Below are 27,098 nucleotides of genomic sequence, written 5' to 3'. Positions count from 1 at the left end.
TCTCACAAATCCTGTCTTAAGGGCACATTTAATATATGAATAGGGTGTGAGCCTGACCTGGCCCAGGAACTAAGTATTTATCATTACGAAAGACTAGCCAGGCTCCCCAGGCAATCCAATCAAGTGACCATTAAACAGGTAACCTGGCAGACAGGAGGTAAACAAAGCACTCAGATTTCTCTTGTAGATCACACTTTCTGTGATGTATGTATGATGTATGTGGGAGTGGTCTTGATCTACAAGGTGGCAATTTCAAAAGTCTATATAATGGCTTGCACACCATTGTTTGAGGTCCTCCTCCTTTCCTGCATGTGAGGAGAGCACCCTGTTGAAACAGATCAATAAAGATCAGGCTTACTAGCTGTTTTGCTTCTCAATATTCTCTGATTGGCCTCTGTTATTCTCTCCTACCAATAGGGAACCTATGTAAGGGTTTTATATAGGCTCTTGGATACCCCATAAGGGGGAAAAGGGCAGATTTTGGTTTACAACATCCTAGTGAGGCCCTGCTGCACATCCCCTCACCTGGGGCTGCTAAACCTGCCAAGGAGAGCAGGGACTTCTCAGTGCCAGCCCCACGGCTCTGAAACTCCAGAGAGCTCTGAATCTGATGAAAAGTGCCCCTTTTCCAAGGAAGCAGCTGGTTTCTACTACGTCCTGTTCATCAGCCGAACTCTGAAGGAGCTGCCGCCGCCTTGCCACTCTTCCCATGCCTTTGGCTGGCAGGATTTCCGCCAAGGGCCGCATACGGTTCCATCACACACATCGTAAATGTTGTTGTTTAGTAGTTTAGTTGTGTCTGACTCTTCATGACCCCCTGGACGCCAGGCACTCCGGTCTTCCACCGCCTCCCGCAGTTTGGTCAAACTCATGCTGGTAGCTTCGAGAACACTGTCCAACCATCTCGCCCTCTGTCGTCCACTTCTCCTTGTGCCCTCCATCTTTCCCAACATCAGGGTCTTTTGCAGGGAGTCTTCTCTTCTCATGAGGTGGTCACAGTATTGGAGCCTCAGCTTCAGGATCTGCCCTTCCAGTGAGCACTCAGGACGGATTTAATTAAAAATGGAGAGGTTTGATCTTCTTGCAGTCCATGGGACTCTCAAGAGTCTCCTCCAGCACCATAATTCAAAAGCATCAATTCTTCAGCGATCAGCCTTCTTGATGGTCCAGCTCTCACTTCCATACATCACTACTGGGAAAACCATGGCTTTAACTATACAGACCTTTGTTGGCAAGGTGATGTCTCTGCTTTTTAAGATGCTGTCTAGGTTTGTCATTGCTTTTCTCCCAAGGAGCAGGCGTCTTTTAATTTCGTGGGTGCTGTCACCATCTGCAGTGATCATGGAGCCCAAGAAAGTAAAATCTCTCACTGCCTCCATTTCTTCCCCTTCTATTTGCCAGGAGGTGATGGGACCAGTGGCCATGATCTTCGTAAATACCCACCAGCAAGTTCAGCCAGTGGGTCAATGCTGCTCGCGAGGCAGAGATCCGTTTGGGGTGCCTCGGAGGATCCCTTTGGCACTGGCCCAGCCCTAGACCTCAGGAACTGCCAGGGCATGCCAGGCCTTGCCCAGAGTTGCCAACCAACATTCCTGGGCCCACTGACTGGCATGTGCTCACAAGCCCATCCGAGGGCAGCCCCTAGTGGCAGAAATGCAAAACACCGCCTGCCTGGTGGGCAGTCCTTTTGGGAACGAGCCAAGACTCTCAGGGAAAAAACCAAAACCGTTTCCTTTGGAGCAACAACCTCTTTGAGCCACTGAGAGCTGAGGAGCATGACTAACTGAGACCTGTCAACTGCAGCAGGGTCTACTTGGAGTAAAACTCAGCTACCCTTTCTGGGGTTTTTAAAAAGTGTCCTTCCGTCGCCCAAAAAAAATCCTGGCTGCTTTTCATTTGTGGTTTGCAAACGCAAGGTTTGTTTCGTTTCCTTCGTCTTATTATTATTTTCATTTGGGAAGGTTGCAAATTTTAACACGCTGTCGCTCATTATGCCTTCCGGCAGGGTGAGCATATCGATTGACGAAAGGCGTTTTAAACGAAGAAATGACATGCTGTCGGCAGAATCTTGCAACGAAGCTTCTTGGGTTTCCACCCTGGAACGTTCCCTTTCTGTACACTCTGCTAAATGGGTCTTCTCCTCCCACAACCTCTTTTCGCTTACCTGGCTCCCAGGAGGGGCTGCATAAGCTGATTCTTCCAGCAGGAAGAAAGAGGGCAAAAACAGAGACACTTCAAGCCTGGCCTCACACTAGCCTGCATCTCTGCACGCTCCACCGTGCCAAGTTAACATTGCCAGCCACACACAGAACACACCTTGGGGGCTGCTACCCCTGTTCGTGTTGCTCATCGCACCCCCAGCAACCCACCACCCGCCTTTCCAGGTCTCCACTCTCTCTCCTTACACCTCGCCACCCCCCGCCAGTGTAAGGTTCCCAGATTTTTTTCAAAGAATCTGGGGACATTTTTGTTTTTTAAAAGAGACAAAAATACTATTTTAAAAAAATTATTTTTTAAAAAATAATAAGTAATATCTTATTTTCTGTGGTCTCCTCTGCTGCAAACAAAAATTGCCCTTTTCCCTTATGGGGTATCCAAGAGCCCATATAGAGTCCTTACATAGGTTCCCTATTGGTAGGAGAAAATAACAGAGGCCAACTAGAGAATATTGAAAAGCAAAGCAGCTTGTAAGCTTGATCTTTACTGATCTGTTGCAACAAGGTGCTCCCCTCACCCACAGGAGAGGAGGAGGAACCCAGAACAATGGCGTGCAAGGCCTTATAAAGACTTTTGAAATTGCCACCCTGTAGATCAAGACCACCCCCAGAAACATCATACATGCATCACAGAAGGGGTGTAACCTAAGACCACCCCCCAGATACATCACACCTACATCACAGAAAAGGCGGTCTAAAACAGAAATTTGAATGTTGTTTTTCTCCTGCCATTGTTTATCTCCTGTCTGGCAGTTTACTTCATTGGATTGCCTGGGGAGCCTGGCCAGTCTATTGTAATGATAAATACTTAATTCCTGGGCCAGGTCACAGGCTCACACCCTGTTCATATCTTAAATGTGCCCTTAAGACAGGATTTGTGAGGAAAGAGACAATGGCGAGGTTTCCCACTTTGACCTTGCAGAGAAAACCTTTGCTCAGTTTGGGAATCAAAATGGTTCCAGGTTGGTCTTCCTGTGCTGATCTATGTACGTGCTTGGTTGGTACGCTTATGAACATTACTGTATACAGTGGTGCCCCGCAAGACGAATGCCTCGCAAGACGGAAAACCCGCTAGACGAAAGGGTTTTCCGTTTTGGAGGTGCTTCGCAAAACGAATTTCCTATGGGCTTGCTTCGCAAGACGAAAATGTCTTGCAAGTTCCTGCAGGGGGGTTTTCCTCCCCCCCCGCTTTTTCTAAGCCGCTTATCTGCTTATCTGCTTATCTGCTAAGCCGCTAAAAGCCGCTAATAGCGCTAATCCGCTAAGCCGTCAATGGGCTTGCTTCGCAAGACGAAAAAACCGTTAGACGAAGAGACTCGCGGAACGGATTAATTTCGTCTTGCGAGGCACCACTGTACCTAAGACCTCAAAATTCCTATCACACCTCTGTTGCATGGCCTTCCTCTGGGCCCCAGCCTGCTCTCTTGGAGCACTAGCCGCCGTGGAGTAGGCTCAGGTCGGGCCTGGGCTCAGCCATGTGTCCTTGTTCTCCCGGTGCTCCCCTACCTTTCCTGAGTGGCGGCAGCGGTGCAGCAAAGTCGGGGCTCCCCTCTTTTTTCTCCTTCCTCTTTCTCTCTCTTCCTTCTCTCCTCCTCCTCCCTGCGTTGGCTCCGGGGTTTTCCTAGCTCTGGAGCGCCACTGGGCAGTTGGCCGGGTGGCCGGGCGCTCTTGCTCCCAGCTCGATTTGGGTCGCCGGGAGGGGGCTGTCAATGGTTCCCCCAGTTGATGCGCCGGGCATCCCCGGTTCCCTCTCGGCAGTGGTGGTGGCAGCGGCAGTCTCAGGAGCCCGGAGCCAGCCTGGTAGCGCAGTTGGCTCTGGCTGCCTTCAGGAGCTGCTCGCTGCTATGGTGCCCGCCATTTTGCCTCGCCGGAAGTCACCATATGATGTGTCTTGTGCCATTGAACCAATCATGCAACATTCATTCCCTACTAACAAATCTACAACACTAATAATATAAATCCGGGGACATTAATAATAATAATCATAGAATCATAGAGTTCAAAGAGACCACAAGGGCCGTTGAGTCCAACCCCCTGCCAAGCAGGAAACACCATCAGAGCACTCCTGACATATGGTTGTCAAACCTCTGCTTAAAGACCTCCAAAGAAGGAGACTCCACCACACTCCTTGGCAGCAAATTCCACTGTCGAACAGCTCTTACTGTCAGGAAGTTCTTCCTAATGTTTAGGTGGAATCTTCTTTCTTGTAGTTTGGATCCATTGCTCCGTGTCCGCTTCTCTGGAGCAGCAGAAAACAACCTTTCTCCCTCCTCTATGTGACATCCTTTTATATATTTGAACATGGCTATCATATCACCCCTTAACCTCCTCTTCTCCAGGCTAAACATGCCCAGCTCCCTTAGCCGTTCCTCATAAGGCATCGTTTCCAGGCCTTTGACCATTTTGGTTGCCCTCCTCTGGACACGTTCCAGTTTCTCAGTGTCCTCCTTGAACTGTGGTGCCCAGAACTGGACACAGTACTCCAGGTGAGGTCTGACCAGAGCAGAATACAGTGGCACTATTACTTCCCTTGATCTAGATGATGATGATGATGATGATGATGATGATGATGATGATAATAATAATAATAATAATAATAATAATTTATTATTTGTACCCCGCCCATCTGTCTGGGTTTCCCCAGCCACTCTGGGTGGATTCCACATTAAATGAAATCCAGGGACATTCCGGGGACGGATTTTGTCCGGGGACAGATATGTAAATCCGGGGGCTGTCCCGGGAAACGGGGACATCTGGTAACCATACTCCAGTGTCCTCCCAGCCCCTCTGTGCCCTTCCACTTCTGCTTTATCCATCCCTCTGCTGCCTCCTCTTTCTCTTCACCCTGCCCTCCCTGACTTCTTGCAAATCTGGGGTTGTGACTCTGTGCGACGACAGCCTTGCATTCCTATATGTATAGGAAGATAATTGGGTTTCATTCACACACACAAAAACACACTCACACACATACAAATGACAGCAAATGTGGCCCAGTGGATTCAGAACTAGGAGAGACCAGGGTTCGAATCCTCCCACTCAGCCATGAAGCACCCTGGGTGACCTCAGGTCAGCCACTGTCTGTGTGTCTAAGCCTCCCTCATGGGTTGGAGCTGCTATTTGCCATTCCTCAACCGGTCGCCTCGCTGGGGTGTGACTTTGGTGGGGAACCCTTGATGTCTTATGTCGTTAAGTAGAATGACAGGTTCTCAAGGCGGTGCCCAGTGCTGCAGTAATTTAGTTTTTCAACCTAGCTGTGGAGCGCATCCATTCATATCTGGAAGAAAGGTTGGTACAGTGGTGCCTTGCAAGACAAAATCCGTTCCGTGAGGCTCTTCGTATAGCGGTTTTTTCGTCTTGCGAAGCAGCCCATTGACAGCTTAGCGAATTAGCGCTATTAGCGGTTTAGCGGCTTTTAGCGGATCAGCTGATAAGCGGCTTATCAATGGATCAGCTGATAAGCGGCTTAGCGGCTTAGGAAAAGGGGGGGAAAGGGGAGGAAACATGCAGGAACTCGCAAGACATTTCGTCTTGCGAAGCAAGCCCATAGGGAAATTCGTTTTGCGAAGCGCCTCCAAAACGCCTTCGTCTAGCGGGTTTTCCGTCTTGCGAGGCGTTCGACTTGCGGGGCACCACTGTACTTTTCTGCACCCTCCCATGGCAAGGCTCTCAGTCTCTGCCACCTGACACACTCCATGATGTAGCCTGGTCTCCACCTTGCACCCAGATTAAGCCATGGAATCCCTTTTGGGATGTGGTTCTAAAAGATGCAGTTTAACAACCACAGAGCACCTCTGAGCATATACAGAGGGCGGAGCCTGAGAGAGCCAAAACCTGACGGGGGTGGAGAGAATTAAGACGCCTTTTGTGTCACAGCAGAGATGGGAAACTTGTGGCCGTCCAGGAGCTGTTGGACTCCTATCAGCCCCAGGCAGTGTGGCCCAATGGTCAGGGATGATGGGATTTGGAGCTCAGGAACAGATTCTTCTGCTGTCCTAGAACAATCCTGTCCCAACCAACCAGGGATCACATATTAAATGTACCCACAGAGGTAAAAAGCAGGGCTGGGGATCCAGTGATCAGGGAACGATGTACAGGGTGGGGCCAAGTTTCACACCTCTGTGTTAGAGGGCTTTTCCCAGCGCCCTACGTATTTTAGAAACCATTTTTCATTTTATTTCATCCTTTCATCTCGTTACAATACAGCGATCGATAAAAAGCATTTAAACAATTCATCCATCAGAACAGCAGCAAGAAAACATCGAATAAAATTAACAGAACACACACACACACACACACACACACACACACACACACACAGAACACAAGTCATCATAGCAGCATTAGGTCAAGTAAGTTGCATTGTGCCAAGGCAAACCATTGCTCCATGTAACTCACTATTGTCTAGCCTCAGGAATGGGGGGGAACCTGCGTACCTCCGGATGCTACTGGACTACAACTCCCATCATCCCTGACCATTGGCCCTATTGGCTACGGCTGATGGGAATAGGAGGAAGGCAGCAACTTCCTCTTGGTCTATGGTGATTGGCAGCCATCCCCAGCCAATGGTGGCTGGTGCTCATTGGGGCTAGTGGGGCGGAAGGCAGGGAGCCTGACAGCAGGTGGCGCCAGAGGCAATGAGTGGCTAAGTCAACTCATTCTAGTTTCATCCCCATCCTCCTTCCTGTCGTGTTCCGCAACGGTAACGCTGTGTATGAAGGCCATATTCACAAAACACATTTAAAGCGCTACGATACCGCTTAAAACAGTCATGGCTTCCCTCCAAATAACTTTGGGAGCTGTAGTTTGCTCTGGTTGCTGAGCGTTGTTCGGAGACTCCCCTCATGGAGCTACAATTCCCAGAGTTCACTGCAAAGATGGATGAATTGCTGAACCACTCTGTCAAATGTTGCTCTGGGAAGGGAATAGAACTACAGGTCCCAGAATTCTTTAGGATGAAACCACGACAGCCCCTGCCCTGTAGGATAGAGCCTTCCTCCCCCAATACAATAAAAAGAGTCGGCACTGAGCAGATACTTCAAGAGTGGTCATTCCGCAGTGGTGCCACCACAAAAAAGGCCCCGTCTCTGGTTGCTGCCATTGTATAATCCCCAAAGGTGGGAGTCATTCTGCGCACAACCTCAGGTGATGATTTTAGCAAGCGATAAAGTTCATCTATGGTAAGGTTACCAGATTTTTTTTTTCAATGAATCCGGGGATTCAGTGGATTTTGTATAGGGACTGATTTGTAAATCCGGCGACTATCCCCGGGAAACGGGGATGTCTGGTATGGGGGAAAGCGGTCCTTTGTCATTCCAAAACATCACTCTTTTGTGTGGAATTCACACGCCCAGAGACCTACATCAGTCATAAAACCAACAGCAACAACTCCATCCAATATATAAAAACGAAAGGATTAAGTCTCTCGCCTCTTCCGGCGCATGTCCCATTTTAAAAGGAACTTGAAGTTTCCGATTTGCTATGGCCCCCGTCCGGGGGGTTGCCTGCGCTCCCGCCTGTCCAATCCTCTGAGTATTTATTCACGGCATAAATCGAGATCCCCGTATCCTTTTCCGTCCCTGGGTGATGCTTCTTGGTGGTCAAGGTCTCTTCCTCGTCCTGGGACGGCAGGTGGTGAAACTCCACCCCGAGCTCATACAGAGCCGTCCCAATGGTGGCCCCCACCATCGGAGCCACGACTGGAACCCAGCACCAATAGTTTCCAGCACTGGAAAGATAAAGCAGAATTGGGACTGGTGGCAGAGATGGAGCCATGTGGAGGCAATTTGAAAAGGAGGTGAGTGTGTCACAGAATCATAGAATTGCAGAGTTGGAAGGGACTCTGCGGGTCAGTCCAACCCCCTGCAATGCAGGATTTATTTTTTTATTCTTTTGCCCAAGGTGGGTCTCGAACCCACAACCCTGAGATTCAGAGCCTAAAGCTCTACCGACTGAGCTATCCCAGCAGTGGCTTTCTATGGAAACCTCCCTACAGGGGGCATGGCTGTGGACCCTCCAAATCAACCATTGCCCTACCCTGCTCAGGGACGTAGGTGGCACTGTGGGTTAAACCACAGAGCCTAGGACTTGCCAATCAGAAGGTCGGCGGTTCGAATCCCCGCGACGGGGTGAGCTCCCGTTGCTCGGTCCCTGCTCCTGCCAACCTAGCAGTTCGAAAGCACGTCAAGTGCAAGTAGATAAATAGGTACCACTCCGGCGGGAAGGTAAACGGCGTTTCCGTGAGCTGCTCTGGTTCGCCAGAAGTGGCTTAGTCATGCTGGCCACATGACCTGGAAGCTGTACGCCGGCTCCCTCTGCCAATAAAGCGAGATGAGCGCCGCAACCCCACAGTCGGCCACGACTGGACCTAATGGTCAGGGGTCCCTTTACCTTTACCTGCCCTGCTCATCAGCACAAAGAGACCTTGTATGTTGTCAGGTGGCTGAGGATCAAGACAGGGAAGAGTCCCTACCAACTGCTTCTTATTCAATATTCACAGAGAGGGACTTGGAAAGGCAGCCTCTTGGAATAATGGTATTGCCCCGAGTGAGTCTCCACCCCCTCCCTCTCTCCCATCACGCATCACCACTACAGGTGCTGAAAGGTGCCCTCTGCCTTTGAGCTCTTCGCTCCCCTACTTTCAAGGCTCGCCAGGTTCTAGGAGAAGGTTAGTTTCAGGTGTGTGTGCAGGAGTTAGGCCCTGTGACCAATAGGATTCTGCAGGACAGGGGCCTTCCTAAGTTTGTTCTGAAGAGGCAAGGCACAGCCGCACAGGTGAGGTCAATTGGTAACTCACAGCACCTGGTGGCAAGAGCCGGGAAGGGATATAGGGTCAGCATTTCCCTTCGACTCTTTGCCACAGCAACACGCTCCCTGCTTTGCTACGTTTGGCTCCATGACTCCTCACTTCTTGATCCTCGGACCCCTGACTTGTAACTCCTTGCTTCCTGACCCTCGGACCCTCGGCTTCCTGACTCCTGGTGTCTGGACTTCCGTTCCTGCTCCCACCCCACCATCTTGCCCCCGATCCTGACGTTCCCTGGCGGGACCGATCGCCCGTGAACCAGACCATGACAGTGGGTCTAGAATGCTTTCTAAAGACACTGTGTCCGTCAGCTGTCGCCCCTCTGTTGCTTCTTCTTCTTCCTCCTCTTCCATTATTTCCCAGCTTTCCCCCCTCATCTGCCTCTGAGCTGTCACCTTAGAATCATAGAATCATAGAGTTGGAAGAGACCACAAGGGCCATCGAGTCCAACCCCCTGCCAAGCAGGAAACACCATCAGAGCACTCCTGACATATGGTTGTCAAGCCTCTGCTTAAAGACCTCCAAAGAAGGAGACTCCACCACACTCCTTGGCAGCAAATTCCACTGTCAAACAGCTCTTACTGTCAGGAAGTTCTTCCTAATGTTTAGGTGGAATCTTCTCTCTTGTAGTTTGGATCCATTGCTCCGTGTCCGCTTCTCTGGAGCAGCAGAAAACAACCTTTCTCCCTCCTCTATGTGACATCCTTTTATATATTTGAACATGGCTATCATACCTTCCTCAACCCCCTGTAGCAATTCTGAACTATCGCCTTCTTCTCTGGAAAGGTCAAGCTGGGGAGAAGGTCTCCACCATTCCCCAGTCCCTGACACACACACACACACATGCAACTGGGCGCCGCCTCCTCGCCCATCGCACACTCACCTGAACACCTGAGGCCCCCATCCGGCCAGGTAGGTGAAGAGTCGTGGGCCCAGGTCCCGGGCTGGGTTGATGGCGCACATACAGTTGGCTCCCATTGCCAGGCCGAGAGCAGTGACCAGCAAGCCCACCGCGATGGGCTCCAGTCCATGTGGGACGCGCCTGTTGCGGGAGTCGATAATGGCCAGGATGCTCAATATCAGCACCCCGGTGCCCAGGACCTGATGAGGGGAAGTGGGTGGAAGGAGGACAGGACATCAGCCAAAGCACAGGACATCGGAAACCACCAGAGACCAGCTATTCATTTATCCCGGCAACGGAGACTCAGCACCAGCCTGAGAAGGGCCTTCTCGGTAGTGGCCCCCGCCCTGTGGAACGCCCTCCCACCAAATGTCAAAGAGCCAGTGTGGTGCAGTGGTTAAGAGTGGTAGTCTTGTAATCTGGGGAACCGGGTTCGAGTCTCCGCTCCTCCACATGCAGCTGCTGGGTGACCTTGGGCCAGTCACACTTCTCTGAAGTCTCTCAGCCCCACTCACCTCACAGAGTGTTTGTTGTGGGGCAGGAAGGGAAAGGAGAATGTTAGCCGCTTTGAGACTCCTGAAGGGGAGTGAAAGGCGGGATATCAAATCCAAACTCTTCTTCTTCTTCTAAACAACTATCTGACTTTTATAATACATCTGAAGGTGGCCCTGTTTAGGGAAACTTTTAATATTTGATGCATTATTGTATTTTAATATTTTGCCGGAAGCTGCCCAGAGTGGCTGGGGAAACCAAGCCAGATGGGCGGGGTATAAATAAATAAATAAATAAATAAATAAATAAAATAATAATAATAATAATAATAATAATAATAATAATAATAACAGTGGTACCTCAGGTTAAGAACTTAATTCATTCCGGAAGTCCATTCTTAAGCTGAAATTGCTCTTAACCTGAGGTACCACTTTAGCTAATGGGGCCTCCCGCCACCGCCGTGCGATTTCTGTTCTCATCCTGAAGCAAAGTTCTTAACCCGAGGTACTATTTCTGGGTTAGTGGAGTCTGTAACCTGAAGCGTCTGTAACCTGAGGTACGACTGTCAATCTTTTTTAGAAAGGGGTAAGAAAGTGTCTGTAACCTGAAGCGTCTGTAACCCTAGGTACCACTGTATTATTATTATTACTTCACACCTGGAGGTGCCAGGATTGAACCTGTTACCTTCTGCATGCAACCTTCTGGTGCTCTAACCACTGAGCCACGGCAAATGAATGGAGTAGCGGCAGAGCAATTGGACATATGGGAGACATCGCCCCGAGCAAAACATGCCTCCATCTCCGGGCAGCACTGGGAGTTCTACGGACGGCTGGCCCTACCTGGTCGAAGAAGCCGTTGCCAAGCGACAGGTAGGGAGCTGGATAGGTGGCAAAGATGGAGGCGGTTTCACGGGGTCCGGTGACTGCAAGAGTCCCGTTGCTGTAGCTGTGGATGGCATCTGTGGAGAGAAAAGCCAGGAGCTGTGAGGCTTAGCTTTATAGGAAGGAAAGACGAAAAGGAGAGCAGCAGTCCTGCTCCGTCAGTTCAGCTGAGAAACCACCTCCATGTGATTCCTGCCCAGTTTACATTCCCAGCTGGTCATTATAAGGACTACCATGTAACTTCGGCATCTGATTCCACTGCAGTTTTGTTCATCCTCTCCCCTCCTCATCCCTTTTTCCTTTTGTGCTGTGTCTCGTTAGATTGAAAGCCTGCAGGCAGGGCTTTTTTCCCCCTACGTGTCATCGTTCTTACGCAGGGGTCGGCAAACTTTTTCAGCAGGGGGCCGGTCCACTGTCCCTCAGACCTTGTGGGGGGCCGGACTATATTGGGGGGGGGATATGAACAAATTCCTATGCCCTACAAATAACCCAGAGATGCATTTTAAATAAAAGGACACATTCTACTCATGTAAAAACATGCTGATTCCCGGACTGCCTGCAGGCCAGATTTAGAAGGCGATTGGGCCGGATCTGGCCCCCATGCTCCTATGGCAGAAGCGTTTTAAGTAAATGAATAAATATGCAGTGAGCCTCACTGCTTGCCATTTCATACCCTACGGCTGCCAAGGAATGCTTTCGGGCGTCAATAGCAAACTTCCCAGCGCGATTATGGCTTTTCTAGTATATCTGGTATATCTTTAACCCAAAGATTGGCTTTTACATCAGCAGAAGATGAGCTGGGCAGAGTCAATGAATACAGATGCGGCAAGGCAGGGGAATGTGTAATATGCCGAGCTTGTGAAGTTTGGCAAGAAACACACCTCTTATTTTCCCCATTGTGAAAACTCTGGGAGATAATGTTACCGTAATAAAGCATGTAGACGGTGCCTGCGCCCAAAAAGGCTCCCATAGTCTGAATGACAGAGAAGATGGGCAGTTTCCACCAGGGGCACTGGCCAAGCAGACACATGGTGAGCGTAAAGGCTGGATTTAAGTGCCCTCCTGTAAGACAGAGAGAGAGAGAGAATCATAGAATTGTAGAATCATAGAGTTGGTAGGGTCCATGTGGGACATCTAGTCCACCCCCCCTGCGATGCAAGAATCTTTTTAGCCCAACGTGGGGCTCAAACGCACAACCCTGAGGTCAAGAGTCTCATGCCCTACCGACCCCCATGTTTGAAATCCTGTTCCGTATGTTCTCTCGCTTCTGAAATTGCACTAGGCTTTGCACATGCCCTTTGCAGCAATGAGGACTACGAACTTAGGCTGCACATACCCACCATACTGTATATTTAAAGCAAATTATTCCCCCTAAAGGGACGTGGGTGGCGCTGTGGGTTAAACCACAGAGTCTAGGGCTTGCCGATCAGAAGGTCGGTGGTTCGAAGTCCCGTTGCTCAGTCCCTGCTCCTGCCAACCTAGCAGTTCAAAAGCACCTCAAAGTGCAAGTAGATAAATAGGTACTGCTCTGGCGGGAAGGGAAACGGCGTTTCTGTGTGCTGCTCTGGTTCGCCAGAAGCGGCTTAGTCATGCTGGCCACATGACCTGGAAGCTGTACGCCAGCTCCCTCGGCCAATAAAGTGAGATGAGCACTGCAACCCCAGAGTCGGCCACGACTGGACCTAATGGTCAGGGGTCCCTTTATCTTTTACCTTTTTATTCCCCCTAAATAATCCTGGGAACCACAGTTTGTTCAGGGCGCTGTGAATTGTAGCTCTGTGAGGGGTAAACACCTCTCCGCTTGTGAGAGTTCACTCATCATTTCAGGCCTATATTTCGTTACAGCTTGTTGTTGTTTAGTTGTTTAGTCGTGTCCGACTCTTCGTGACCCCATGGACCAGAGCACGCCAGGCACTCTTGTCTTCCACTGCCTCCCGCAGTTTGGTCAAAATCATGTTAGTAGCTTCCAATATGGCAGTAAGGACTAAAAGCTTGCATGTTTAAGAGCAGTCATTGGCAAACTCAGCCCTCCAGATGTTTTGGGACTACAACTCCCATGACCCCTAGCTAACAGGACCAGTGGTCAGGGATGATGGGAGTTGTAGTCCCAAAACATCTGGCGGGCCAAGTTTGCCTATGCCTGTTTAAGAGCAAGCAAATAAGGTAGGAAGCAAACCGTTAGGATCAGGAAGGTGGAGTCTGTATGAAAAGCAGCGCTCCGTGCCTCAGATTTCACCAGGCGTAGCTTATGTATTGAGAAGTCTGCATTTGCAAACAATATGGACTGAAAACTTGATTCAAACAAACAACCAAACAAAAAATTATCTCCAGGTCCCAGCCTGAAAACCCTGGAGAGACGATACTGGTCGGTATAGATCAGAGGTCAGCAAACTTTTTCAGAAAAAGGCCAGTCCACTGTCCCTCACACCTTGTGGGGGGCCGGACTATATTTTTGGGGGGAGAAATGAACAAATTCCAATGCCACACAAAGAACCCAGAGATGCATTTTAAATAAAAGGACACATTCTACTCATGTAAAAACACGCTGATTCCCGGACTGTCCATGGGCCGGATTTAGAAGGTGATTGCCTGGATCTGGGCCCCGGGCCTTAGTTTGCCTACCCATGGTATAGATAATGCTACACTCACCTCTTCTTCTGAGTACTGGTGCAAATCAGCCCCAGGCAGAGAGAGCTAAGCATGTCAAAAGCTAGTGCCCATTGGAGACTGATAGGGTGGAAGGCGGGGAGCCTAACAGCAGGTGGCGCCAGAGCCAATGACAGGCAGGGCCAGCTAATTCTAGATTTGCCCCATCCTCCTCCTCCCTTCTGAGTTCTACAAGGGGCAAAACTGAGACTAAGGAAGAGGAGGGAGCTGGCAGGCAGGGGCACTCCCTGAACCAATTGCAAGTCCCTACCAGGACTTGATGGAAACAGCCCTTTGAAACCCAAGTGTTTGTTCCCTGCCCCAGAGCCTCAGCAGGTACACTGCCACTGGCCATGGAGGCTCCATTGAGCTATTGGGGTTAATAATAACTGCTGGTAGCTGGTCATAAGGTGGCTGAGTCATAGCTCCGGGAGCTAAGGTTGGCAGAGATAACAGGGACCAGAGGCGATAAGGAGCTTGCAGTCAACAGAAGGCAATCTCCGGAGAATAAATCTTTGGCGAGCACCTCCACGTGGCTTCCCCAGGTCTGGAAAGTGGGGTCTTTTCAGAGGAAGGACCGGGGAAGCAGGAGCGGCGCAAACCCCAGCATACATCCCCATAAGTGACAGAGAAGAAATCTGATGCGGGTCTTAAACAACTTCATGTGCATTTTCTGAAACAATGCACAAAACTGGGACGCAGCCATCCTCTGAAGTTTGTGCTTCCCACATTTTGCAATGCAGCCAAGCCGTGTGTACAAAAACACATACACAGGGGTAAGGTAACGGTAAAGGGACCCCAGACCATTAGGTCAAGTCGTGGCCAACTCTGGGGTTGCGACACTCATCTCGCTTTACTGGCCGAGGGAGGCGGCGTACAGCTTCCGGGTCATGTGGCCAGCAGGACTAAGCCTCTTCTGGCGAACCAGAGCAGCGCATGGAAATGCCGTTTACCTTCCCGCCGGAGTGGTACCTATTTATCTACTTGCACTTTGACGTGCTTTCGAACTGCTAGGTTGGCAGAAGCAGGGACCGAGCAACGGGAGCTCACCCCGTTGCGGGGATTCGAACCGCCGACCTTCTGATTGGCAAGTCCTAGGCTCTGTGGTTTAACCCACAGCGCCACCCGCGTCCCGTATACACATGGGTAAAATGTGCATAAAACTGCATATAATAGCACGTTAGGGAAGGTGGCTCTGCAAAGATGTCTCTGTTAATATGAAAGGCTCCAAAAGATAAAAAGAAGAAGATGACTTTGACAATATACAGTGTTGCTTTAATTTCTTACGTGAATAAATCTAGCCGAACTATAAGGCCTCCATCAGCCCATGGTACTTTCAGTAGGGACTCTTTAAAGTTGATACGCTTGACTTTCCATTGTTCATTATTGCAACAGCTGCGTTGTGAATCTGCTTATTGTTTGTTACTATGGACACACCCTCCAAATGTCCCTATTTTCCAGGGATGTCCCTGATTTAGAGAAGCCATTTTGATTTGATCCTGGAATGTCCCACTTTTCCTTAGGATGTCCCTATTTTCACTGGAGAAATGTTGGAGGGTATGGAGTTATCTGACCCCCGAGTCGTCTGAAGGCAATCCTGTATAGGGAAGTTTTTTATGTTTAATGTTTTATTATGTTTTAAAACATGTCGGAAGCTGCCCAGAGTGGCTGGGGCAAACCAGTAGGATGTGTATAAATAGTAAAATTATCATTACGGAAATAGGACATCCCTATTTTCATTGGAGAAGTGTTGGAGGATGCTTGCATATTTTGAAAACCTTTGAATAAAAATATTTATCCATATTGAAAAAGATGTCTCTGTCAGGCAAAATTATATACAAAATTCATATACAAAATTCAGAGACAGGCAGAGAAGGATGGTCATGTCTTGGCTACAGTTTCAGAAAATGCCACCAAAGTAGGTTTTCCACTTGTGATCTTTTTAACCCACGCAGTTTCAAGCCTAAATTTTGTTCCAACACTAAGAACTAGCAACTTGCATATTCAAAAACAAAACAGATAGAAAGCCGCTATGATCAGGAAGCTGTAGCCTGAGTTCAACAATGTATTCTGCACCTCAGATTCTAGGTTTGATGAGGCCCTAATCTACTGAAAGCAATGGGTCCTTTATATGTCCAGCTGTCCTTTGTCAACAACAAATTGTCGCTGTTTTTTGTGCTGAAAATATGCTATATGGTATTTTATGGACCTCCTAGGTATCTAAAGCCATTGTCCACTGTTGCTGTATGTAGGTTTTATTTTATTTCTTTTTCTATCCTATATTTTGGAAATGTACATCCAGTTGTTTTTCCCTTTAATTTTTTTGGGGGCCCCCAAGAGAGTGGGGCCCTAAGCTATAGCTTGTTTAGCTTATACATAAATCCAGCACTGCTCAGATTTCACCAGGCTTAACTTGTGCCCTTGCCTTTGAAAAACAAAAGAAACTATAAAATTTGCTGCTGCTGCTTTTTTAAAAAGGATTTATAAGGAGATAGTAGGGATGCGGGTGGCTCTGTGGGTTAAACCACAGAGCCTAGGACTTGCCAATCAGAAGGTCGGCGGTTTGAATCCCCGCGACGGGGTGAGCTCCTGTTGCTCGGTCCCTGCTCCTACCAACCTAGCAGTTCAAAAGCACATCAAAGTGCAAGTACAGTGGTACCTTGGGTTAAGTACTTAATTCATTCCGGAGGTCTGTACTTAACCTGAAACTGTTCTTAACCTGAAGCACCACTTTAGCTAATGGGGCCTTCTGCTGCCGCCGCACCGCCGGAGCACAATTTCTGTTCTCATCCTGAAGCAAAGTTCTTAACCTGAAGCACTATTTCTGGGTTAGCGGAGTCTGTAACCTGAAGCGTATGTAACCTGAGGTACCACTGTAGATAAATAGGTACCGCTCTGGCGGGAAGGTAAATGGCGTTTCCGTGCGCTGCTCTGGTTTGCCAGAAGCGGCTTAGTCATGCTGGCCACATGACCCGGAAGCTGTACGCTGGCTCCCTCGTCCAATAAAGCGAGATGAGCACCGCAACCCCAGAGTTGGCCACGACTGGACCTAATGGTCAGGGGTCCCTTTACCTTTTTATAAGGAGATAAACGCTGCAGCTCTCCCCCACAATTGCCCCAAATTTTGAGCGAGGCCTGGACGAAGTGCCTGCCCCATCCCTGGGGCTCGTGCACTAGAGAACCTCCCCTTTCTCACCGGAAACTCCTCCCGAAACGTGGATGGCAACCATCACCGCAATTCCACTTGCCAGGGCTGAACTGAAATAGCCACCCTTCGTCCCTTCGCTGGTGGTGGCCTGCGCAGATGCGCTCAGAGTAATAACCTGGGAAAGAGAGAGAGAGAGAAAATGTGGGAAAAGACCTTTGGGAGAATCTTTGCCCTGGGTCAGCACTCCTGCATCATGCCCACGTTGTCCCTTCTGGGTAGTGATGGGAACCCTGTTTGTCCTGGCGCTAATCATCTCCCATTTTCTGATGGTCATGGGGTGGAAGCGATGGGCTATGGCAGCAATGGCGAAACATTTAGAGATCGGGTGCCCAAAGTGCAGCCCCAAACCCACTTATTTATCGCCAAGTGGCAACATGGCAATTTAACCTGTATATCAATTTAACCTGTATAACAATCTTTTATTCATTTTCCAAACATTTTTATACAATCAACTCATATTAACTCTCACATTCATCAGTTTTTGACTTCCCTCAGTTTCTCTGCAAATCTTTAATTAAAATTTCTATTGTTAACGCATTTCTGAACTTATTATTGCCTTTAAGCATTCCTCTTCCTTTCTCCTACTTTCTTTTTTACAATATTTCTAAATTTTTCACAGAGACTCTTCAAAACCAAAAAGCGTTGTCTGTGCATCACATATGCCTTTCAGATAATATGTAAATTCCCCCCAGTCCTTGATAAACTTTTGGTCTTTCTGATATCGAATCTTCCCAGTCAATTTATCCGGTTCCACATATTCAGTCAGTTTCATTCTCTATTCTTCCACAGTTGGAATTTCTTCCTGCTTCCATCTTTGCGCCAGAAGTATTCTTGCAGCTGTTACAGCGTATTGGAAAAGTTTACAATCTTTTCTATTAATTTCATTACCTACCAGTCCTAGTAAGAAGGCTTCTGGTTTTCTAACAAATGCATATCTCAACATCTTTTTCAATTCCTTATATATCATTTCCCAGAAGCCTTTCAGCTTTTTGCATTCCCACCACATATGATAGAAAGTTCCTTCTTTTTCTTTACATTTCCAACACTTGTTACATGTTTTATACATTTTAGCTAATTTAACTGGCGTCATGTACCATCTATATACCATTTTCATTACATTTTCCTTCAACACGGTACACTAACCTGTATATCTCATTCCCCCCCCCCCCGTGTGTTTCACGTTTCTTCTTCATGACTGCTGTTGTAATAAATAATCCTTCATAAAAGCTATTGCATTACGTTCTTCATTAAATTATCTTCCCATCGGTATATAATTTTATGGCATAACTCTGTGGTTTCTTTATTAAAAAAAATGTTGAGGGGTACTCTTGTTTTGGCTCAATAAAATTACCACTGGGGGGGGGGGGAATAAATACAGTTCAAATTGGGGAAAATAACGACAGTGAATTTCTTCTCCCATTAAATTCGCAAAATGTTTAGGGGTATGCGTCCCCCTGTGTCGCGAAAAGCACAGGTATTACTCCAAATCAAAGTGGTGTTAATGAGCCATCAAACCTTGGAAATACATTTTTTCCAGAAGGTGAGCTCCCGTTGCTCGGTCCCTGCTCCTTCCCACCTAGCAGTTCGAAAGTACATCAAAGTGCAAGTTGATAAATAGGTACGGCTCCAGCAGGAAGGTAAATGGCGTTTCCATGCGCTGCTCTGGTTCACCAGAAGCAGCTTAGTCATGCTGGCCACATGACCCAGAAGCTGTACGCCGGCTCCCTCGGCCAATAAAGCAAGATGAACACCACAACCCCAGAGTCGGTCACGACTGGACCTAATGGTCAGGGGTCCCTTCCTTTATTATTATTATTATTATTATTATTATTATTATTATTATTTTGCCATTTCTCTGGCTGCTGTTTGATTGCAGCCTCCATGGAATGAATTTCTCTTGTTGGCTTCCGCAAGAAAGTCTAGCGAACATGTAAAACCCTTCTTAGGTTGAAACCAAAAAAATTCCTTCCAGTAGCACCTTAAAGATCAACTAAGTCAGTTCTTGGTATGAGCTTTCGTGTGCATGCACACTTCTTCAGATAGTCAGTATCTTCTTAGGTTGCTTACTGACCTGGGAATTAAGCTCTGCTGAACTCAAGGCGGCTTACTCCCAAGTAGAAAAAACAGACTGGCAAGAGGCCCTGGCACATCAAAAGTCTGCTCAGCCTCTCGCTCGCTCGCCAGGCCTTAGTGCCACCCCCGGCATGGAAGCTACGGCCCTGCTGGGGCGACGGTAGACGTGCCCACAGAGAGAGCTCTGAGTGCCCTCTCTGGCACGGATACCATAGGTTCGCCACCACTGGGCTATGGGGTCCTGGATTTTGGTTGCCAGCTGGCAAAGTGCTAAAAATGTGCCTAGAGAGAGGAGCGTTGGAAGTTGCACCCTACGGAGCCCGTAATAAATGATATTAATTTTATTATTTATATGCCACCCATCTGACCGGGCTGCTCCCAACAAAGCACACTAAAACATCAACCATTAAAATCTTGTCTTCCAAATGTCAAATCGTTGTTTCATCAGGACTAGGGAGTCCCTCCCGCCGCCCACCTGCCTGCTCCCTGTCTCGTACTTCTGCCTTCTCAGGATTCAACCTCAATCCACTGACTGCTACCCATCCTCCAACTGTCACCGCCAACCCATCGGAACATCGGTCGTGGTGCAGGGATGGGGCAGGATTTGGTATTTCAAGTCAAATTGATCCAATCAGAATGCTCCGAAACGGTATAGGAACTGGTATCTTTCAAAATCCCAGACAAACCACCGCTCCAAAATTAAAGCTTTAAAAATGCACCTATTAGGAGAAGCCATGCAAAAAAAATGAATCTGAGGAGTGCAGTCGCTGACAAGGAAGGTGAAGGTGAAGGTGAAGGAACCCCTAACCATTAAGCCCAGCTGCGGACGAAGAAGAAGAAGAAGAGTTTGGATTTGATATCCCGCCTTTCACTCCCTTTTTTAAAGGGGTCTCAAAGCGGCTAACATTCTCCTTTCCCTTCCTCCCCCGCAACAAACACTCTGTGGGGTGAGTGGGGCTGAGAGACTTCACAGAAGTGTGACTGGCCCAAGGTCACCCAGCAGCTGCATGTGGAGGAGCGGAGACTCGAACCCGGTTCCCCAGATTACGAGTCTACCGCTCTTAACCACTACACCACACTGGCTCTCACACTGGACGACTCTGGGGTTGCAGCGCTCATCTGGCTTTCAGGCTGATGGAGCCGGCGTTTGTCCACAGACAGCTTCCGGGTCATGTGGCCAGCATAACAAAGCTGCTTCTGGCAAACCAGAGCAGCGCACGGAAACGTCATTTACCTTCCTGCCGGAGCGGTACCTATTTATCTACTTGAACTTTGATGTGCTTTCGAACTGCTAGGTTGGCAGGAGCAGGGACCGAGCAATGGGAGCTCACCCCGTCGCAGGGATTTGAACCGCCAACCTTCTGATCGGCAAGTCCTAGGCTCTGTGGTTTAGACCACAGCGCCACCCGCATTGTTACACACCAGCAAAATCAGGGGGGGGGGCTTATTTCTGAGTAAAGAGCATGGGGTGGAGAGGCTTAGCGATGAGCCTATTAATTATTACTACTACTACTACTACTACTACTACTACTACTATTTCAGATGAGGAGAGGAGAGCCCAGGTTATCTCCCTGAAGCACCTTCCAAGCAAGGGAACCTGAACTCCATAACTATTTTTTGCATTCCAGAAGAGGTGGAAAACAAGCCTTTTGGACCCTGAACTTTGCCCCTCTGGCTCGCCCGCTCCAGGGTCAGGTGCAATGCAATTAAGCGCCCATTGCCCATGAAGGCAGGTCCAGCATTAACAGCAAGACATCAAAGAATGACAGGTAGCCAGACAAGAACCCCATTCCTAAAAGCATGTCTTCAGAGACAGAACTCAGATCCAGATGTTGCAAACAGCCAAGCTGCAGTGGCGTGCGGCAGCAAGAGCATTAATATCACCCAGGGCAACCGATGAACTCCTTTTTTAATAATCTTTATTAATTTAAATTGCACACTTATACATAGAATTTACAATCTCATACTACAAAAAGAAAATTAAAGAAAAAATTAATAAACAAGAAAAGAAGAAAATACAGAAAAAAAGAAAGAAGAAAAAGCAAATTTACGTACATAAAAAAGCACCTTAATCTTCCTAATTAATACTTAATTAAACTGATGAACTCCTATTGTTTCCTGGGTGATAACAAGTTTTCTTTTTATTTGGTGATGGATTAGCAGGGAGGAAGTCAGAGAATCCGCTGGGCTGCGGTTTTGGATTCTGTTTCGGGAGCTGGTTGTGTGTGTGTTGTCATGGTGGACTCCTGTATTTAAATCATTTACACTCCCAGCACAGGCCAACATGCGCCTGAGCTCTAGGAGGTCAGGTTTCAGGTAGGAAAGATGGGAAGATGCGATAGGGAGCTGACATGCCGGCACTGACTAGTCATCTTGACACCGATACCAGGGAAGATCCCAGAACGGATAATTAAACAGATAATTGGTTGGTGAGCAATCGGGAAAGGATGCCGGGAGCATGGGTTTCTCAAAAACAAGTCACGACACATGAATCTCGTTTCTGTTATTGATAATTACAGGTTTCGTGGATCATAGAAATACTGTGGACCTAAGTGTACCTTGATTTCAGTTAGGCTTTTGACAAAGTCCCCCATAATATTTTTGCAGAGAAGCTGGTAAAATGTGAACTGGACGAGATAACTGCAAGATGGATTTGTAGCTGGTTGACTGACAGAACCCAAAGACTGCTCACGAATGGTTCTCCATCATCCTGGGGAAAAGTGACAATGGCGGCATGCCACAGGGGTCTGTCCTGGGCCCTTTGTCTGATGTCTTTATAAACATCTTGGATGAAGGCACTGAGGGGATGCTCATCAACTAAGCAGATGGTACCAAACTGGGAGGGGTAGCCAATGTCACTGAAGACAGAATCGGGTTTCGATGTGGCCTTGATAGATTGGAGAACTGGTCTCAAGCTAATAAAATATAGTATATCCAATATACTATATATACTGGATATATATATATCCTTCAGTATATCTGAAGGAGCGTCTCCTCCCCCATCGTTCTGCCCGGACACTGAGGTCCAGCTCCGAGGGCCTTCAGGCGGTTCCCTCACTGCGAGAGGCCAAGTTACAGGGAACCAGGCAGAGGGCCTTCTCGGTAGTGGCACCTGCCCTGTGAATAGCCCTCCCAGCAGATGTCAAAGAGATAAAACATCTACCTGACATTCAGAAGACATCTGAAGGTAGCCCTGTTCAGGGAAGTTTTTAATATGTGACATTTTAGTGTATCTTTCATCTTTGTTGGAAGCCGCCCAGAGTGGCTGGGGAAACCCAGCCAGATGGGCGGGGTACAAATAAATTATTATTATTATTATTATTATTATTATTATTATTATTATTATTATTATTAAATGAATTTCAATAGGGACAAATGTTCAGATTCTGCACTTAGGCAGGAAGAACCAGCTGCACAAATATAAGATGGCGGACACCTGGCTTGCCAGTAGTAGTAGTAGTAGTAATAATAATAATCATAATAATTTATTATTTATACCCCGCACATCTGGCTGACTTTCCCCAGCCACTCTGGGCGGCTCCCATTCGAGTGTTAAAAACAATAAACAATAAAGCATTAAATATTAAAAACTTCCCTAAACAGGGCTGCCTTCAGATGTCTTTTAAAGATAAGATAGCTGCTTATTTCCTTGACATCTGATGGGAGAGTGTTCCACAGGGTGGGTGCCACTACCGAGAAGGCCCTCTGCCTGGTTCCCTGTAACTTGGCTTCTCGCAGGGAGGGAACTGGCAGAAGGCCCTCAGTGCTGGACCTCAGTGTCCAGGCAGAACAATGGAGGTGGAGATGCTCCTTCAGGTATACTGGACCGAGGCCATTTAGGGCTTTAAAGGTCAGCACCAACACTTTGAATTGTGCTCGGAAACGTACTGGGAGCCGATGCAGATCTTTCAAGACCGGTGTTATGTGGTCCCGGCGGCCAGTCCCAGTCACCAGTCTAGCTGCCGCATTCTGGATTAGTTGTAGCTTCAGGGTCACCTTCAAAGGTAGCCCCACGTAGAGGGTATTGGAGTAGTCCAAGCGGGAGATAACTAGAGCATGCACCACTCTGGTGAGACAGTCCACAGGCAGGTACAAGTGAAAAGGATCTAGGTGTTTTAGTTGACCACAAGCTGAACATGAGTCAACAGTGTGATGCAGCAGCAAAAAAAGCTAATGCTATTCTAGGCTGCATCAACAGAAGTCGAGTGTCTAGATCAAGGGAAGTAATAGTCCCACTCTATTCTGCCTTGGTCAGACCTGGAGTCCTGAGTCCAATTGTGGGAGCCACAATTTGAGAAGGAGATTGAGAAGCTGGAAGGTTTGCAGAGGAGGGCAACCAAGATGATCAAGGGCCTTATGAGGAACGGTTGAGGGAGTTGGATATGTTTAGCCTGGTAGAGACTGAGAAGAGATATGATAGCCATCTTTCGATATCCATGGAAGATGGAGCCAGCCTGTTTTCTCCTCTTTGGACCTAAACCAATGGCTTCAAGTTACAAGAAATGAGATTGTGAGGTTTGGGAGTTGAGTTGAGTGTTGAGGTTTGGGTGTTGAAGAAGGAAGAGGGAGATTTAGGTCTGGGTTGGTAGAGCTGCATTGTGAGAGAGTGAGAGGAATTGTTAGATGGAGTCAGATAGTTAGTTGGAATAATCAGTTTGGAGTTGTTAGGAACTAAGAATAAGAAACTGCCAAGAAAAATTAACCATAACCATAAGCTTGTTCCTGCATTTAAAAAGAAACTTGATTATTTGTTTATGTTAACAACTGACTGGACTCCGTGTGTCCCCGTGAGATACGGGGTGGTGGCAGCGGAAAAAGCAATCGCAGTGGCGGCACAGGGTCAACAGACCGTCAAATGTCCGGGGGCCCTGTGTGTGATCGCCACAGACACCAGGAGGAACTTTCTGACAGTAAGAGCTGTTCAACCGTGGAGCGGACTTCCTTTAAAGGTGGCAGTGGGCTCTCCTTCCTTGGAGGTTTTTAAACAGAGGTCAGATGGCCATCTGTCAAGTATGACCTAACTGAGATTCCTGTATTGCAGGAACGACTCTCTGGGTCCCTTCGAATTCTTCAATTCTATGGTTCCAGCCCTCATAGCTCTACACAGAAGTCAAACTTAAACAGGAACACAGCAAGCCACCTTCTTCCAAGTGAGACAATTGGGCCCATCTAGATCAGTACGGTCTACACTGGCAGGCAGCAGCTCTCCAGGGTTTTCAGGGTTTGAAACTGGAAAAAGCAGGTGTTCTACCACTAAGCAAGCGCCAGCCCTTCTCTGCAACATAGGGATCATGTACCAGCTCAGACTAGGGTTACCAGACATCCCCGGATTCACAAATCTGTCCCCGGACAAAATCTATCCCCGGATTTTAATTAATGTCCCCAGATTTATGCCTGGGGACTTCTTGGTGAGGCAACATGGTGGGTGCCATGGCAGCGAGCAGCACCGGAAGTCCCGGCCACGTCAAAGTCCCAGCCAGCCAATCCGCTGGCTGGGGGGGGGGGGCTATTTAAACCAAGGCGGGAGCCAGAGAGCTTCCTTTTGGCTCGCTTCCTTGAGCAACGCTCGCCCCGAAATCGCACAGAGCCGCCCACAGCAGAGCCCATGGCGCTCTTCTGCTGTGGGCTCTGCGCACCCGAGTTGGGGGGCAGCGAGCGAGGCGCTGAGGCAGTGAAGAAGAGGAGGAGAAGCGTAGAAAAGAGCTGTTCTGCATTTCGAGACAGAGAGAGAGAGAAGGAGCCTTGTGTGTGTGTTTTAATGCGTGTTTTCCCAAGACCAGCGAGTGCCTTTACTCAATCTATTTCTCCCCCCTCAAACCTCTTTTTTAGGGGACATTTGTGTGTTTGTAGATGGGCCTAGGACTTGCCGATCAGAAGGTCGGCAGTTCAAATCTCCGCAATGGGGTGAGCTCCCGTTGCTCGGTCCCTGCTCCCGCCAACCTAGCAGTTCGAAAGCACCTCAAAGTGCAAGTAGATAAATAGGTACCGCTCCAGCGGGAAGGTAAACGGCATTTCCGTGCGCTGCTCTGGTTCGCCAGAAGCGGCTTAGTCATGCTGGGCACATGACCCGGAAGCTGTACGCCGGCTCCCTCGGCCAATAAAGCGAGATGAGTGCCGCAACCCCAGAGTCAGCCACGACTGGACCTAATGGTTAGGGGTCCCTTTACCTTTACCTTAGATGGGCTTATCTGCCTGCCTTTTATCCAGGTGCATGCCTGACAACTTTGGGGTTCCCCCCTAAAAAGGTCAAGAACTCTGGGCAACCCATTTCCTAAAATAATAAAGCATGAAATTTTTAAAAAGTACCTCCTAGATTCCTTGAAAACAAATCTGGTAAGCATAGCTCAGACTTCTTCTTCTAGCTTAGCATTGTTGACACTGACTGGCAGTGGCTCTCCGGGGCTTAATTGAGGGTTGGGGTCCTCTCCCCAGCCCTGACTGGACTGAACCTGGGGCCTTCTGAATGCAAGACAGATGTCCTACGCCTGAGCTACAGCTGCTTTGCCATCTACTGTTTCCCCTGCCACAAAACCAGCAAATATTTGCAACTTACGATCAACATAAAGACTCCCAGGAGCTCTGCGAGGCACTGGCGGAGGAGGAGGCTACGGAGACGGAGGCAGGCTTGCGTTTTGGCTAAGAAGCGGGTGTAAATCATCGCCAGCCGGGAGAGAAAGCTTACCGAAGGCAGATCAGAAATACAGATGTGTGCGTCGCTGCATGGGAGCTGCTCTCGGGCTACCGGTGATAATAACTAATTATTCTCGGAACTGGTTGCTTAAATGCCCGGGGAAGTTATGTAAGAAGGGAGAACGGCAGCGTGCAGGCGAGAAAAAAGGGCATGGATCCCTCCGGCTCCAGCCTCTCCCCAGAGTTGGAATTATGACCCCTGTTGTCAGGAGCAAAAGGCGTGCTTGACCCATATGCCAGTGCTACTGGCACGGTGCGGCCGTGCTGGAGTTTTGCATGTGCCCTTGCAATAACGTAGAGAGAGAGCCAGCTGGATCAGGCCAGTAGCCGCCCCCTCCTTGTCCAGCATCCCTGTTCTCGCTAGACAAAAGCCCCAGTGGGAAACCTTCAAGCAGGATTTGAACCCCAAAGCCCTCTCCCCTCCTGTGGTTTCCAGCAACTGGTATTCAGAAGTATCGCTGCCTTGAACTGTGGAGGAAGAGCGTGCTGGGCCCGGGGGTAACCCGTGAAACGTGGTCCAGGACCAGTCCAGAATCCGAAGGTTCTGCTAAAAGTCAGTCCGACAGGGCCAAGGCAGGACACGAGGCAGGAAACCAGGCAAGGACAGGGACAGTGGTACCTCAGGATGCGAACGGGATCCGCATCCAGAGCAGAATGCATGTTCTGGTTATCTCTTGCTTGGACTACTGCAATGCGCTCTACGTGGGGCTACCTTTGAAGGTGACTCGGAAACTACAACTAATCCAGAATGCGGCAGCTAGACTGGTGACTGGGAGTGGCTGTCGAGACCATATAACACCGGTCTTGAAAGACCTACATTGGCTCCCAGTACATTTCCGAGCACAATTCAAAGTGTTGGTGCTGACCTTTAAAGCCCTAAACGGCCTCGGTCCTGTATACCTGAAGGAGCGTCTCCACCCCCATCGTTCAGCCTGGACACTGAGGTCCAGCGCCGAGGGCCTTCTGGCGGTTCCCTCACTGTGAGAAGCAAAGCTACAGGGAACCAGGCAGAGGGCCTTCTTGGTAGTGGCGCCCGCCCTGTGGAACGCCCTCCCACCAGATGTCAAAGCGATAAACAACTACCTGACATTCAGAAGACATCTTAAGGCAGTCCTGTTCAGGGAAGTTTTTAACGTGTGATATTTTATTGTATTTTTGCTTTCTATGGAAGCCGCCCAGAGTGGCTGGG

At 48.7% G+C, this 27,098-nt stretch overlaps 1 protein-coding gene across 3 annotated transcripts; it reads right to left on the bottom strand.

Annotated features, from left to right (window-relative positions):
• Positions 1–1,076: 1,076 nt before the first annotated feature.
• On the bottom strand, positions 1,077–26,095 carry AQP10 (aquaporin 10). Of its 3 annotated transcripts, none has more exons than XR_014558644.1 (6): positions 17,135–17,535; positions 12,217–12,354; positions 11,251–11,369; positions 9,902–10,119; positions 6,668–7,941; positions 1,077–1,279 (listed from the first exon to the last, which is right to left on the bottom strand). XR_014558644.1 is itself a non-coding variant. In XM_083716010.1 (6 exons), exons 1-6 carry the CDS (start codon positions 25,875–25,877, stop codon positions 7,665–7,667), a joined length of 984 nt encoding a protein of 327 aa, XP_083572136.1. In that variant the 5' UTR covers positions 25,878–26,095; the 3' UTR covers positions 6,367–7,664. The 3 variants fall into 3 exon arrangements, 2 of the variants coding, with proteins under 2 accessions (XP_083572136.1, XP_083572135.1); XM_083716010.1 differs by lacking the exon at positions 1,077–1,279 and adding an exon at positions 25,773–26,095 and having other exon boundaries at positions 6,367–7,941; positions 17,135–17,261; XM_083716009.1 differs by lacking the exon at positions 1,077–1,279 and having other exon boundaries at positions 6,367–7,941.
• Between the last annotated feature and the right edge of the window lie 1,003 nt (positions 26,096–27,098).

The sequence above is a fragment of the Podarcis gaigeae genome (assembly GCF_964106915.1).
Source record: "Podarcis gaigeae genome assembly, chromosome: 16".
Lineage (NCBI taxonomy): Eukaryota > Metazoa > Chordata > Lepidosauria > Squamata > Lacertidae > Podarcis > Podarcis gaigeae.
This window is presented reverse-complemented; position numbering and strand designations above follow the sequence as displayed.

Coding starts and splice junctions, on each gene's coding strand:
- AQP10 (XM_083716009.1), bottom strand. CDS start 17,420: ATGACCATCAGAAAATGGGAGATGATTAGCGCCAGGACAAACAGGGTT. Junction 12,355..17,134: donor CGTTTCGGGAGGAGTTTCCG/GTGAGAAAGGGG, acceptor TCTGTCTTACAG/GAGGGCACTTAAATCCAGCC. Junction 10,120..11,250: donor GCAACGGCTTCTTCGACCAG/GTAGGGCCAGCC, acceptor TCCCCTCATCAG/GTCCTGGGCACCGGGGTGCT.